This window comes from Quercus suber, unplaced genomic scaffold (genome assembly GCF_002906115.3).
Source record: "Quercus suber isolate HL8 unplaced genomic scaffold, Cork oak 2.0 scaffold_115, whole genome shotgun sequence".
Taxonomy (NCBI): domain Eukaryota; kingdom Viridiplantae; phylum Streptophyta; class Magnoliopsida; order Fagales; family Fagaceae; genus Quercus; species Quercus suber.
The window spans coordinates 14,838-30,456 of NW_027069580.1; the positions used below are offsets into that span (position 1 = coordinate 14,838).

At 37.7% G+C, this 15,619-nt stretch overlaps 1 protein-coding gene across 1 annotated transcript in view; it reads right to left on the reverse strand.

The window, feature by feature from the left end:
• Window positions 1-8,811: 8,811 nt before the first annotated feature.
• Window positions 8,812-15,619, reverse strand: part of LOC136068439 (probable leucine-rich repeat receptor-like serine/threonine-protein kinase At3g14840) — an 8,390-nt gene continuing 1,582 nt past the window's right edge. Inside the window, exons 2-12 of the mRNA XM_065775587.1 lie at window positions 12,450-12,627; window positions 11,630-11,701; window positions 11,471-11,539; window positions 11,322-11,393; window positions 10,986-11,057; window positions 10,799-10,870; window positions 10,589-10,660; window positions 10,425-10,496; window positions 10,229-10,300; window positions 10,065-10,136; window positions 8,812-9,556 (exon numbers count right to left, since the gene is read on the reverse strand). Of these exons, the coding sequence (XP_065631659.1) occupies window positions 9,484-9,556; window positions 10,065-10,136; window positions 10,229-10,300; window positions 10,425-10,496; window positions 10,589-10,660; window positions 10,799-10,870; window positions 10,986-11,057; window positions 11,322-11,393; window positions 11,471-11,539; window positions 11,630-11,701; window positions 12,450-12,627 (896 nt within the window). The 3' untranslated portion in view covers window positions 8,812-9,483. The remainder of the gene's footprint in view (window positions 9,557-10,064; window positions 10,137-10,228; window positions 10,301-10,424; window positions 10,497-10,588; window positions 10,661-10,798; window positions 10,871-10,985; window positions 11,058-11,321; window positions 11,394-11,470; window positions 11,540-11,629; window positions 11,702-12,449; window positions 12,628-15,619) is intronic.

Consider the following 15,619-nt stretch of genomic DNA (forward strand, 5'->3'; position numbering starts at 1 on the left):
CTTGATTAGTTTGAGTAAGGATCAATTTGTAACCTTAACTTGCCTACTGGCTTGTGGGTGGGCAGGCAAAGAGTAATGGTTCTTGATCCCCAATTGCTTGCAAAAGTCTCTGAACACATCATTGTCAAACTACTTTCCATTATCAGAGACAAAGACCCTAGGAATTTCGAATCAGCAGATGATGCTCTTCCAAATGAAGCTACGGACATTTTTCTTCGTGATGGTTGCTAGTGGTTCTGCTTCTATCCATTTGGTGAAGTAGTCGATCACTACAACAAGGAACTTAAGTTATTGCATTGCCATCGGAAAGAGTCCCATGATATCCAGTCCCCATTGAGCAAAAGGCCATACGGTGTTTATCGGGGTGAGTAGTTCCAACAGTTACCTTATGACATTATTGAAGTGTTGGCACTTGTCATATGCCTTTATGTAGGATTGAGCGTCCTTTTGCATTGTAGGCCAATAGTACCCTGCTCGTATGAGTTTATGGACCAACAATCGTGCCCCTAAGTGGTTCCCATACACCCCTTCATGGACCTCCCTCATGACATAGTTTGTTTTGTCGGGGACCAAACACCTTAGATATGGTCGGGAGAAGCATCTCTTGTATAACACATCCATTATCAGCATAAAGTACAATGCCCAAACCTTTAATTGTCAAGATTCGTCACGGTCTTTAGGGAGTGTCCCATTCTTAAGGTAGGAGATGATCGAAGTTGTCCAATCAGCGTCCTTTGGTATCACCTGTATCTATAATTCCTCTATGGCGAGGGAGTGTTAAGTGAAGGATAGGACCTGATGACCAATCATTATATGCTCCGCAGATGTGGCTTTGGCCAATTGATCGACATGCTCATTTTCTTCCCTTGGGACTTACATAAATTCTACTGCAAAGGCTTGATTCGTCTGCCTCTTAATGAGGTTAAGATACTTCATCTATTCTCCCTTGGCTTCGTAATCCCCGATGATGTGCCCGACAACGACCTGAGAGTCACTATGAAGAACGACTGATGAGGCTACAACCGCTTTGGCTAAGCCGAGCCTTGTGAGTATGGCTTCGTATTCGGCTTCATTGTTGGTTATCGAGAACTGCAGTAGGACGACACATTCTATGATGTCCCCTTAGAGGGACTGAAGGACCACCCCGATCCCTTCAGCATGTTTGTTGGGCAACTAATCTGTTTGGATCCTCCAAGGGACTGCCCCTAGTCATCGGTTTCACTCGTCGTAAACTTTGCGATGAAGTCAACTAGTGCTTGGGTTTCGAACTCACTTAGCTTTATCACCCACAAAACCAATCGTCTGTTTGCCTCCAGGTTATCCATCATTTTTCAAAAGGGTTTATCCATCTGAACCACTATAGTGTGCGCTTGGAAGTATGGCCTAAGTTTGCAAGCTGCTATGATTAGAGTGAAGGCTAACTTCTCCATGGGGGGATATCTTTCTTTCGCCCCCCTAAACTAGTGTAGTATACGGGCTATTGCACGTGATCCTCCTCTCGGATTAGAGCTGAACTGATGGCCGTGGGGGATACGGCTAAGTAGAGGGAAAGCTCTTCATTGGATTTGGACAGACTTAGGAGCGGTGGGGATACTAGGTATGTCTTTAATTCCTTGAATGCTCTTTCGCATTCGTCAGTCCATTCAAATGCCTTCTTCAGGATTCTAAAGAATGGCAAGCATTTGTCCGTTTCTTGCGAGACAAACCTATTAAGGGTTGCTACTCTTCCGTTTAGGCTCTATACCTCTTTAATGTTCCTTGGGGGTTTCATCTTTAAGATTGCTCAAATTTTATTAGGGCTAGCTTCGACACCCCGTTGGGATACCATAAAGCCGATGAACAAACACACATTTGCTAGGATTGAGTTTCATATCGTAGAGGCGAAGAGTTTCGAACATCTCCTTAAGATTGTCCAGGTGGTGTTCTTCTTCCTTGCTTTCAACTAACATGTCATCCACGTATGCCTTAACATTTCATCCGATTTGTTGAATGAACATCTTATTTACAAGCCTTTGGTATGTTACCCCTACATTCTTCAAACTGAATGGCATGACCTTGTAGCAAAAAAGGCCTTGGCTTGTGACGAATGACGTCTTCTCTTAATCGGACTCCTTGAGCTTGATCTGATTGTAACCAGAGAAGGCATCCATAAAGCTTAGCAATTGGTGTCCAGCTGTTAAATTTACAAGGAGGTCAATCTGTAAGAGGGGGTAACTATGCTTTGGATAAGCTTTATTCAAGTTAGTGAAGCCTACACACATCCTCCCCTTTCCGTTTGCCTTCTTGACTATTACCACGTTGGCCAACCATTCGGGAGAGCAGACCTCTCTAATGAAACCAGCCTCCAATAGCTTATGAACTTCTTTGGCTATGACCTTGTTCCTTTCCTGTGCAAAGACCCTCTACCTTTGTCAGATGGGTGGAAAGGATAGGGAGACCTTGAACAAATGGACCATGATCTTTGTGTCGATCCATGGCATATCCTTATGGCTCCAAGCAAAGATGTCCAAGTTGTTCTTTAGGAAAAGAATCAGCCTATTTTAGACCAAAGGGCTGGCTTGCATGTCGATGCGAGTGATCCTATCCGAGTGCTTTTCATCTAAAGAGACGGCTTCTAGTTCCTCTGTCAGCCCTACATTCACTCGTCTCTCCTCAATGTTCATGGTAGTTAGTTATTCGTCCATCTCCAGCATGGCTACGTAACATTCTTGGGCTACCATCTGATCTCTGTGGGACTTTCTTATCCCACACTCTGTAAGGAATTTCAACAATAGGTGATATGTAGATGTGGTTGCTCTTCATGCGTTGAGTGTTGGTCGCCCGATGATGGCATTGTAAGCCGACAAGCAATCTACTACCAAGAATGTAACAACCTTAATAATCTGTTAAGGATAGGTGTTGATGGTGACTGGAAATGTGATGGATCTGACAGGCATGACCTTCATTTTGCCGAAACCCACTAGAGGGATGTTTGATGGTATGAGTCGTTCCTTACCAATCCTTATTAGTTGGAAGGCTAGATACTAGAGGATGTCCGTGGAGCTTCCATTCTCCACCAGACCCGTCGGGTATTGAAGTTTGCTATGGTCAGATTGATCACCAAAGCATCGTTATGGGGGTGGTGGAGTCATCGACACCCTCCTTAGTAAAGCTAATCACCGGGTCATCCATCCGAGTAAGCTTGGGCAGACGACTGTTGAGCTGGACATTTTGCACCATTCGTAGGTAGGTCTTCCTTGCCTTCTTTGAGGACCCGACCATTGTGCTTCCCCTGACGATCATTCCTATCTCTCCAAGTGGGGCCTTGGGTTACTTTTCAACCTGTCGATTAAGCTTTTAGTCCCTTAGTGGTTTTCTCCTACCCTTTCTCGTCCTACGAACCGTTGAAATTTTCCTTACTTGATGAAGACTTCTATTTGTTGCTTTAGGTCATAGCAATTAGAAGTGTCGTGTCCATGGTCCCGATGGAAGTGACAGTACTTATTTCTTGGCCATTTGTTTGGGTCGCCTTTTAATTTATTAGGCCACGTCAAGGTGGGGTCATCCCTGATCTGCATCAGGACCTGATCGAGCGGAGTGTTAATTGGACTGAAGTTGGCGATCTGTCTAGGTGGAGGCCTTGACCTTCGTTCATCCCTCTTGTCACTCGTTTAGGCTGCCTTACTTCCCCTATTTGGATGGGGATCGTCATACTTCTCTCGCTTCTTCAGTCCGCCCCTTCTAGCGATCATGGCATCTTCGGCATTCATGTAGTTCATGGCTCGATATAACATGTTAGCCATGGTCTTTGGATCGTTCTTCAGATCGGAATCCATTGATAAAGGTTGTGGCCAAAACTTTATTGTCAGCTTCGTCAATCAGTAATGCCTTCTTATTGAACCGACTGACGTATGACCTCAAACTTTCATTGTCCTGTTGTTTAATGTTCAGGAGGCTTGTCAAAGATCTTTTGTACCGCTGACCCCCAATGAAATGGGTGACAAAAAGCCCACTTAGTTCCTTGAAGGTTAAGACGAAATTGGGGGCTATCTTGTTGAACCATACTCAGGCTGGTCCATTGAGTGTGGTGGGAAAGGCTCTGCATAGGATCTCGTCCAGGACCCCTTGTAGGTACATGAGGGTTTTGAACGATTCTAGGTGGTTAAGGGGGTCCTTCAATTCGTCATATGCTTCCACTTGTGGTATCCTGAACTTGGTTGGAATGTGATTGGCGCGATGAAGGGGGAGTCAGTACGATGGACTAGTTCGTCCAAGTTAGTGGACACTTGACCCCTCAGGGCACTCATTATCATATCCATCCTCTCTTTCATTGTCTGCATCTCTTGCGCCATGCGGAATGCACCAACTTCCAGCTTAGAGGGATGACTAGTATCCTGCTGGTCCCGTCTACTGATGGCATTGCTTTCCTCTTGGTCGTCCCTTTCTTGGTGATCGTTCGTCAAGGGATGATTATTATTGCGTTTGTCCCTATCCTATCTGTCATTTTGATTGTTTGGCTCTTGATCATTCTGTTGCTTTAACTGTCATTCCAACTCATGGTTCCACTGAGTGAGACGTTCAACTGTTGCGGTGAGGGTTTGCACCTTCCTTTCCAACGCATTGGGCGGGTTTCTAGTCTCTTGGTTGGTGTTGGCCATTAATCGTGTTAGGACCATGCAACTCTTTGTCCTTGAAATGGCGATATGGCTTTTCACTAATTCCCACAGACGGCGCCAACTACTAATGCACAAAAATCGTCAGTGAGTTTATTATCCATGCACATGCCAATGGGTGTACCTGAAGAACAAAAGAGAAGAACCAAACAGAGAGCACCGGTGGGGTGCCAGCCAAAGACCCTCCGAAGGTTAAGTTAATGATAGAAGAATCTCCAAGAGCTAAAGAGTGCAAGAGCTAGGGAGAGTTCACATACCTCAAAAAGGTTAGGGTTTGCTGTTTATATAGTAGCGGAAAGTTGACCTAAATCCCTTGATACGGAAGAATTTTCTTATGGAGAGAGGGATCCCAAGATCTTCGGGATCACCTTCCCATATAGTGGATATCTGATTGTGCAGTAGGATCTTTGGTCGTGGTGTGCAAGTTATTTCTATATAAGGATATATGAGTGGGCTCTACGTGAATTCCATGTGGAACTATAGGGCGTTGGATCGTCGGGATGGGGGTTGGATCGGTATCCAATCTATCCTAACAACCCATGGGATTAGTAACTCGCCTAGGATTAGTTACTGGCACTAAGCTGACAAGGAAGGTTCAGCACCCTCTGCCAATTAATCAAAAATTATCCTCATCACCATACTTGTTAAAATAATTGTTATGATCATATCCGTATTTCTATAAGAAATATTTTGACCCACACAAACACCTTAAACTATTTTATAAAATTATTAGAATTTATTTTAAATATTAATTAAATGCTTATTTAAGTTTTTCTTTTTGAGAAACACTGTAATTTTATTCAAAAAGAGCCAAATCGGCTTGAATTACAGAAACTAAGTGTAGAGGAACATCCTTCATTCACATCATAAACTCGCTAACATGTCTTGCATTTCTAGCAATGTTATGGGCTAAACTATTACCTTGTCTTAGTATATGACCAAACTCAATATTTGAAAAATCCTTAGCTAGCTCCTTTGCTTCGTCGACTAAGTGTCCTTAGTCTGTCAAGGATGGGCTTGTACACATAATTTTCATAAAAGATAAATCACATGATCACGAAATAGTGTAACAAATAATCAATTTGTATTTGATTTGTATATATATGTGAGTACAATCCTCTGTATGAATCTTTACAATGAATGAGTACAATAAATTCCTCTGATTTGATCTCCAAGAAACGTTACGATCCGAAGGGGCTATGAAGCTTGATATTGAATCGTGCTTTGATGTTTCCGAGTGAACGAATAGTTGAACGTGCTTGATTTGATGTGAGGGCTTTTGGCTCGATCTCGGACTAGGTTAAAGGAGAATCCCCACTTTGATTTGAAAAAGTAGGAATAGGCCTTGATGAACAATGAAATTCTTGTGAACTTTAGAGATGACTCTTTATTTTGGCAGAGTGTCAGTAGTGTTTTCTCTCTAAGTGTTTTTTTTTCCCCCTCATATGAGAAGCCTATATTTATAGGCAACTCAATAGTATTTAATTTGGAATTTTCTCTTGATCTTTATTGAGAGTTGAATTATGAATTTAATTTGGTATTTCATTTAGTAAGAACTTTCCATATAAGTCTTTTCTTCTGATGCTGCCATATGACTCTCTTCATTTGATGTTGCCACGTGGCTTGATTTCATTCGCTAATCGTCCACGTCATCAATTGGAGATTAATTTGATCACAAACATTTTATCATGAATAATTGGACGATTGTGAATGCATCATAAAATTTTGATGTCTACAAATGCCCCTACTTCAAGATTCGGCTTTGCGTGTTTCTGATGCAAGGAAGACAAGGCTTGAAGTATTCTTCTTCTTCTTCTTCGTTATTTATTTATTTATTTTTATTTTTTAAAATAATGGACTTGGTTTTACTGGTACACAAGGTTTTCATCCAAGCGCAATTTGGGCTTCTTACATCCAACGCTGTATATTACAAATTTGCTATCCAAGGTGTCTTTTCATTGCTCTACCATATGGAGGACACACTCCTTTCTTTTTTAACACTGGGGCTTCACTTTCACGGGCCTGATCACACACAAACGACTTCCCCTTGCAAGCCCACCTTGGTCCGCAATTGTCTTGCTCGGCTAGCGTTTTTTTTTTTTTTTTTTTGCTGCACCCTTACAAATTACGAGGGTTTCTTGCGAGTGCCACCCCTATAAAAGGACTTGATGTTTTACGGGTTAGAGGCAATTGAGCGCCATTCTTCTTCTTCCTTCTTTTTTTTTTTTTTTTTTTTTTTTTTTTTTTTTTTTTTTTTTTTTTTTTTTTTTTTTCTTTTTCAGCCGTAGCAGGCATCTTCTCTCTTTCTCATTCTTTCTTATGCTTGTCTTTGTATTATTTTTTTTTGAACCCCTTGATTTACTCTATGTAGGTCATAGAACTTGGCACTACGTGAGCCAAGGTCATAGAAGCTGGTACTGCGTGGACCAATCCTCAATTTCAAGCGAGTCTACCATCTTGCCCTTCTTATCTNTATAAAAGGAGGTGATGTTTTATGGATTAGAGGCAATTGAGTGCCGTTTCTCTTTTTTTTTTTTTTTTTCCTTGAGTTATTTTTTTTTTTCAGCCGTAGCAGGCATTCTTCCTCTCTTTACCATTCTTTCTTGTGCTCCATTCTTTCTTGTGCTTGTCTTTGTATTTTTCTTATTATTATTTTGTGTTGAACAACTGGATTTACTCTGTGCAGGTCATCAATTGCTCTTTTTTGGACTACTTCCATTGCGCTGTTTGTTAAGGCTCAAAGCAAATTGTGGCGTCATATTCTCCTCCTCTTGGTGCCCAACGAACTCGAGCATTGGCGGCTTCATCATTGATCAACCTTCTTGAGTCGGCGCTGAGTCCAGAGCTTTGTTCTGCCCTTCGTCTAAGCATCCAACGGATCGCACTTACTGCTCTCGTTCCACGCTCATAGGTGCGTAGCTTTGTTCGCGTGTCCGTCGTCTCCACTTCACAGCTGTTGGTGCCGGAGCATTGGCGGCTTCATCGTTGATCAACCCTCTTGAGTCGGCACTGAGTCCAAAGCTTGGTTCTGCCCTTCGTCTAGGCATCCAACGGATCGCACTTACTGCTCTCGTTCCACGATCATAGGTGCGTAGCTTTGTTCGCGTGTCCGTCGTCTCCACTTCGCAGCTGTTGGCGCCGGAGCATTGAGAGAGCCGCGTATCGAATTCAAGCACCCATTGTTATCGTTTGAAGGCAATACTGCAGTGAAATCTCTGCTTCATCTCTAAAGTACGCTTCTCTTCTTTCAGCGTCTTGCAAATTTGAGCATCTGCGGTTTCATCCTAGACTTTGTGCTGCTGCCTTCCTCTTAGACTTTGTGCTGCTGCCTACATCTTCACGTGACAACCAAGGTGCACACTAAATACACGCCTAAAGCTTCAATGCCCCCATGCGGACACATGGTTTCCTTATAGCCTTGAATTGCAATGCCATGCCTAATAACCAATAAGCTGAAACATGGTTTTCCAAGTTTGGAATAATGGACATGCAAGCCTCTACGTGTCCTTCTCTTCACATGCATGTTAATGCAAGCCTCTACGTGTCCATCATATGGTTATTTCAACACCTACACATGGTGTTTGCATGTTAATGTCAAATGAGTTTAAGTCTGAATGCCACATGCCCCTTCTTTCTCATAAGCCGTGCTTCTTTTCTTTTTTTTTTCTTTTTTTTTTTTGGTTATTATTATTATTTATTTTATTTATTTATTTTATAAATTTATTAGTAAAGAGAATTTATTGGTTCAGGCTTGCCAATCCTTTGCTCGATTTTGTGACTCTTCTACGTTTACTCAAGTCGTGACCTCTACGAGCTTCGTCTCCTCCAAGTGGCTGCCATCAAGTGCACTTCATCATGGTCATCTTTTACGACTCATCAAGGACTCTTAATGATCAATCTGTCACTCTCTTGCGCTCTACGAACGAACCCCCGGAGAAAGGCGTCGTCTTGAAAGTCCATCCACTTGGTAGCAGTGTCCCTTCATCCTCGTCTACTACCATTCCTCGTCCTCCAAGTCTATCTCAATGGTGGGTCGAATCATCTCACGAACTACACGACCCGAATAGAAAGGATTCGCATGTCACTTCGAGGACGTTTACTTTGGCCTCCAACCTTCATTCAACCGCAGACCACGTCCATCCATTCCCTCTCNTGGTTAAACACGTAATAGCATGACCATAGGTGAGTTTGGCATCCGGTATTTTCTAGTAGCTGATTTGCAGAAAGGTGACAAAAAATATAAATATATACACAATTTTATTTCAATTTTTTTTGAAGCTATTTTATTTGTTTATTTGGCAAAAGGTGAGAAAAAACTGGATTTAATAAAATATTCTTGCCAAAATAAGAGGAGGCCAATCAGATACCATGTTTAAGGGTCCTACTCTATTTTCTCTAGTAAAGACCTAGTTATTTAACGTCATTTTAGGGTTATTCTAAAGGGCAAAACTTAGGTGGAATTCCTTAGGAGCAATATATTAGGTTCTCCAATTAAATTCAAACAGATAGTTGTATTAACCAATAAATCACAAACAATGTTATCTTTTCTAAGGACACTTAAATTCAAACAATGTAACTATGTGTTTTACGGTTTACCCTAATATACTCTATCTAAAGAACTGTACTTAAGTTTTAACTTATTCTAAAAGACAAAGCAAATGGATAGGATTCTAATTTTGGGTGTATACAAAGTGAAGCTCCTTGCAGACTCACCCATGGATGTCGGCCAATAGGCCAAACTTGGTTAAATATAGTTGTGTGCTTTAGCTGCCTAATTGTTTATTTGAATTTACACTACAATTGAACTAAGTTAAGGGGTTTTTTGTGAAGATTACAAATATTTCAATTCCGATAAATCACCAAAATCTGGAACAATTCCATCCAATCTGTTGAAGCTAAGATCTCTGCAAGAAAAGAAGGTTTTTTAACTACAGATCTGAACTGAAAATGGAAAAAATTATAAGAAAAAATGTCAACTACTAAAAAGGATGCAAGTCAAAATAAAAACACAATATATTGTAACAACTAAATGATAGAGAAACTCATTAATCAGTTGAGATAATTATGTGCTCTGATACCACATCTCTGTCAAATAGTTCCCATTTTAGCTTAAGTTTCTATTCTACTTTTTAAAAAACTAATGCCAAAATTTGTATTTAAATAACTTCTTGCTCTAAGTTCTAGAAAATAAAACATTAACCAAATTTTAAGCCCGTAAATTTGTAAATATAAATAACCTGTTATATTACCAAAAGATTCGGACTTTCATATTTACATATCTATAATTAATAAATGGGATAATTGACCATGTTCTGTTCAAATGTCCAATCATCCGTGGGCTGCAGTACCTCATTTTCCATTAAGAAAGGCTAAAAATAAGAGGTACAAGGAGAAATGAAAGTAGCACTATACAAGGTTTGAAGTTGGGTCAGTTTCAATATAGATTTAGGAATTGGTCCAGAGATATTACAGCTCCTCAACATTCTGCAATGTAAATAAACTTTTGGTGAGCAAACCTGTGGTAAATTTTGTTTTCATTCCAATCTATAGCAATGTTCAACAAAAGAATGACTTACAATCTTATCATGCGTGTGCTGCTTCCTAAGTTTGGAAATTTTGAACCCCCTCCAACTAAGTCACTGATCCTTCTACATAGAGTTGCACCATCAATAATTGTTAGCTCTTCAGCATTAAATTTCATTAATTAAAACATCACATGAGCATATCCTAGAGATTATGTTACGAATTGTTCACTTGAAAGGCAAAACTCACAGCTCAGTTAAGTTAATCAAGATAGAAATGCTAGAAGGAATTGGCCCCTCAAAACCACTAGCTTGGATCTCTCTGTTAACAACACAATTCAAATGGATTTAGATCACACCTGAAACCTTTTACTTTAAAGAGGTTTAGATAAGGATGTAAGAAAAAGCACATACAATTTCTCAAGCTGTTTCCAACTTTGGAAAAAGTCAGGCATTCTTCCAGTGAAGTTGTTACTGCTAATTCTACTACATGTATCCCAAAACAGAAACATTATTGAACAAAATACAAACAAGAAGAATGCTACAGTCACCAAAATGACTAAGATATTTTTCAAGGAAAATATTAAAGTACTATCAGCCACGGAAAAGGTTTCAACCACTTACAGTTCCTTTAATTTGGTCAACTTAGTAAGCGTGACTGGCAACTCTCCCGAGAGATTGTTAGCACTAAGAGTGCTACAGTCACCAAAATTAAAGTTGAGGTCATTTCATGTGTTCAAGATTAAGCAAATCAATGACAAATCAAATTTATTTAAAAATTAAGGGGGAAAAAAAAAAAAAAAAAACTCACAGATTCTCCAAGTTAACCAACTTTCCAAGCTCATGGGGAACCATTCCTGAAAACAGATTGGTCTCTATACTCCTGAATGTATAATATATTCTTAAATATTAAAGCTGGTTAAACTAAATGGAAGTATGACATAATTTACTGTCTATATAAGGAGTGATGATAGAAATACTACAAATTTTTTTTGCGTAGAGCTTACAATCTGATGTGTCACCAACCACCAATAAACAATTCAAACATTCATTCATTAAGAGATTGAAGTCCACTAATCACTTTTCTTGTCACACCAGATTGTAAACTTTATGATTGGTGAGAAAGAATGATACAATAAGAGCATACAGAAATTTAAGTGTGGTGATGCTTCCCAAGAAGCTTGGAATTGGTCCTGATAAGTTGTTCACAGAGAGGGACCTGTAGCAAGTCCATTTAATTAAATAAGAATGAGCCTTTAATGGCTAATCTTGGACATGAACTGAGGAATCACTTACAAAAATTTCAACTTTGTAGAAGCCCATTTGTGGGGTATGTTACCACTAAGGAAGTTACGATTGAGATCACTATAATCAAGAGGAAATTGTGCAATTATGTGGTTAAATCAATTATGGGAGTGCTAATTAGTAAAACAAATAATGGGTACTCTTTCTTACAGGTACGTTAGGTAGGGTAGCTTCACCAGAGATCGTGGAAGCACACCGCCAAGATCCTGCCCTTTAAGAATCCTGTGTGACAAGGATATTTTGAATGGTTTAGAATAAAGAGGGAGAGAAAGAGAGAGAAAAAGAGAGAAAGTATTAATAAAATTTTGGGATAAGATCTCTTATTAATTCTCTATTTCCTTCCCATTTAAAAAAAATTAAATAAATATTATGTGCTGTACAACCAACTAAAAATTTGAGAGAATCAAGATTCAATTGCAATAGATGGGATCATTTTCCTAAAATTTTAAATAATAGTATTTATTACATACAAACTATTTTACACTTTTTTACACACGCTTCAAAAGCAATGGAAATAAGTCTGGATTTGGAAATCGTGACTTTAATTTCAATTGAATAAAACAAACTCTACATATATTGTATAGTTTCTCAAGCAATACAATAAGACCCGTATATAGTAGAGGTGACAATTTTTACCTAAACCTATTAACTCACTCATAACTCATTTAATTTGAGTAAGTCTTGACCCAACCCAATTAAATATTTGGGTTAAATGGACAAGACCCAAATGGGTAATTCAATTAAATAAGTCTTAGTAGGTAAGCCAATTGGATACTAAAGTATCCATCTAAAATTTAAAGTTTAATACGTGTGTGTGTGTGTGTGTGTGTGTAAAGAAGGAAGAAGCTACTGTAAACCCTAATAAGCTAAACCAGCTGCCACTTCTTCCATCTAACAAGGAGAAAATTTTCACACTATGCAGTTTGTTCTTTTGGTTGATTAGCAAAATAAAAGTTTAACTTTTACTTACAATTTAACGACGTGGCATACACTATTAGGGTAGGAGCAATTGCAAATGAGAGAATTGTTGTACAGTGGCCTCGAATCCAATTTTGGCGTTAACCAACTTGACTCATTTATGCATGGGTCCACATTGGTATTCCAGTCTTTCTTTCCCAATTGTTTAGCTATTTCACCAAGGGCTTTCACTGCATGATAAATCAAACTTAATCAATTTCCTTTTAACCTTTTACCTTTTTTGTTGGCTTTAGATTTAATATAGTCAATAACATTGAAATTCCTTAACCAAGTAATAAATTCAAATAATGTAATATTATGATCATAAAAATCTTAATTACAGTCAAAATAAAAAATGTTATATTCACAATATTTTTACAATAAATCTTAAATGACAGGTTACTATTAGCTGTTTTGGGTGAACAAAAAAGTAATTTTAATTGTGGATTCAAATTAGAACCATAAAAACTTATCACCGTAAAACTTGAACCTTGAGATGGGCATTAAAAATTTTAAAAAAGGAAAAAAAAAAATCCAATTGTAATGCCTCATTACTGAATCAAACATGAGTTGCCTTAAGCAAATTAAAGAATTAAGATCAAAATCTTCAAAGTTTTCTCAGGGTCTTTTCTTCTCCCACATTTTCTTTTGAGCTATGAGAAATTGAATCAGCAATTGGGCTCTTTCATTGGGCCAACTGACTATGGGTACCCTATCTATCTATATAAAGTACAAAAATGGTTGGGCTAATAAGGTGGCACTGAGTTTGTTAATGTTTTAATTTCAACATAATAAGTTGAGAGGCTTGAATCTAACCTAGTACCTTGTAGTATTTCTAATTTAAATGTTTAGGGAAGCAAGATTAAAACATAATATTCAGGACAAAATTAATTCTAAATTTTATTATTAGTACAAGAAAAAAATGACTTAATTTATTAATTGGAAAAAATATTAAAATAGTAAATATAAGATAAATATAACCTATAATTTTCTTTCCTATGCTTGGTTTCAATTGATTTTTTCAAGCCTAGTTTAGAGTTAGTATATGCTTAAGCTATTCATTCATAATTTAAGCTCACTATAAATACATATTTCAAACAAGTAAAAAATACAAATAATCAATATATAGTCATTCTCTTATGAAGTTCAAACTTCAAAGATTCATATAAATATAAGATATTTCACACAAATTAACTGAATACTTAAAAAGTAAAATTAAACATAAATTAACTTAGAAGTATATATCTACAATATGATCATATATTTGAAAATTTTAAAATATTCTATATGTAGGCCTTGATTTTCTAAAGATGATGCATGAGTTTTATTTTTTTATTTTTGATTAACTTAAAAGTACCAATATTTATTCTTTCTATCTTAGATTTCATTTTGAGGTATCAAAATATGGATTGATTGCAAAAGACTTTAAAAGTATATAACATTGTTAAAGAATTATAAAATTCAACGCATTAGTTAGAAAATATTATGATAATATGTTATGATTTCAAGGTTACATATAAGAATATTTTCCTTGATTACAATAGGAGAGTTAAAAGTTATTTTTATAAAAAAGAGTTTCAATTTTGGAATATTATTTTCTTAATAAGTACTTGTGGGGTGTGAGGAGTAAGGGTCAGGGTTCAAATCTCTAGAAGTGAGTTTCATATACATATACACTTAGATTAGGTTAAAGTAGGTTGCGGTGTTGATCTGGGTTTTTTGGTCACTATGGTTGATTGAGTTTGGTATGGGTTTTTAGTTGGGTTGATCATAGTGATTTTTGGTTGGGTGCCAATAGTGTTGTTGTCAGTTGTGGGTGATCTAGTAGGTTTTTGGTTGGGTTGATCACAGTAAGTTTTTGATTGAGTGTTGGTGGTGGTGGTGGATCATGGTGGTGGATCATGGGTGATGTGAACTAGTGGGTGATCATGGTGGTGGATCATGGGTGATCATGGTGGTTTCAATAGTTGCTATAGGTTGTGGATGATTCTAGTGGTGTCATGGGTTATAGGAAAATGAAATTTTTATTGGGTTGTGTACTTGTATGTTAAAATAGAAGATAAGATGTAGGATGTATTGTTAAGTGATGTGTTAAAATAAATAAAGTAGTCTTTTAAGGTGCTAAGGGTTCATTTGGGAACCGTTTATTTTGCTGAAACTGAAAACTTTTCGCTAAAAGTATGTAAAAAAAAGTTAAAATCTGACTTTTGTAGCAATAGAACCCACTTAACACTACAAAAAAATGGGACTATCCCAGCGTTTTCAAAACCGCTGGGATAGTCCCAAAAAGCGCTGGGATAGGGTCAAAATTCCTATCCCAGCGTTTTTTTTCCCGGCGCTTCAAAGCGCTGGTTTTTGAATGTGGGGATAGGGTCGCCGGACCTGTACCAGCGCTTTTCTAAAGCGCTGGGACAGGTCCCGGCGCTTTCAGACCCTGTTCCGGCGTTTTACTTGTGTCGGGATAGCTTTTATGAAAATGTGAATATAACCTATACCAGCGCCTAAATAATACATTTTTTAGCATCCTCAATGTGAATACTCTTGTCCCCAAAAGATTTGAAAAACATGCAAAAGTAAAATCATACATGTAGCACGTATGAAGACAAATCAATCACCGTCCATACCAATGTTGATGATGAAGGAAATATTTGAATCTCGTTCCCGTTCTATAGTTAAGCTCTTTTTTCTTTTTTCTTTTTATTTTTATAACACGTTCTATAGTTAAGCTTGTGCAAAAGGGAGTGAGATTGAGAATTAAAATTTTTAATTTTCAACCTTGCCTTAGGTGAGAAAAGTTGAAAATTAAAATTAAACTCAGATGCTCTCAATTATTGAAAAATTATTACATTTCCTTAGTCTCAATCCTGGAAGGAAACCTGTGGTTGTGGATGATATATCATGTTTGGAAAAGACAAAGGTCCATACATATCATTTATATATATATATATATATTCCATATAACTGTCTTTCTCATATCCATGACCAATTTCCTGGCCAACCAAATTTCGGTGGGTTTGTAAGGTTTTTTTTTTTTTTTTTAAATAAATAATAATAATGATAATAATTTTTGTTTTAGATTAAAATTGTGCGTCACTAAACCTTTTTTTTTTTTTAAATATGATGTGACAAAATTATTGGAGATTTTCAAAACTTCCTTATAGAACCTTTTTTTTTTTTTAAGAA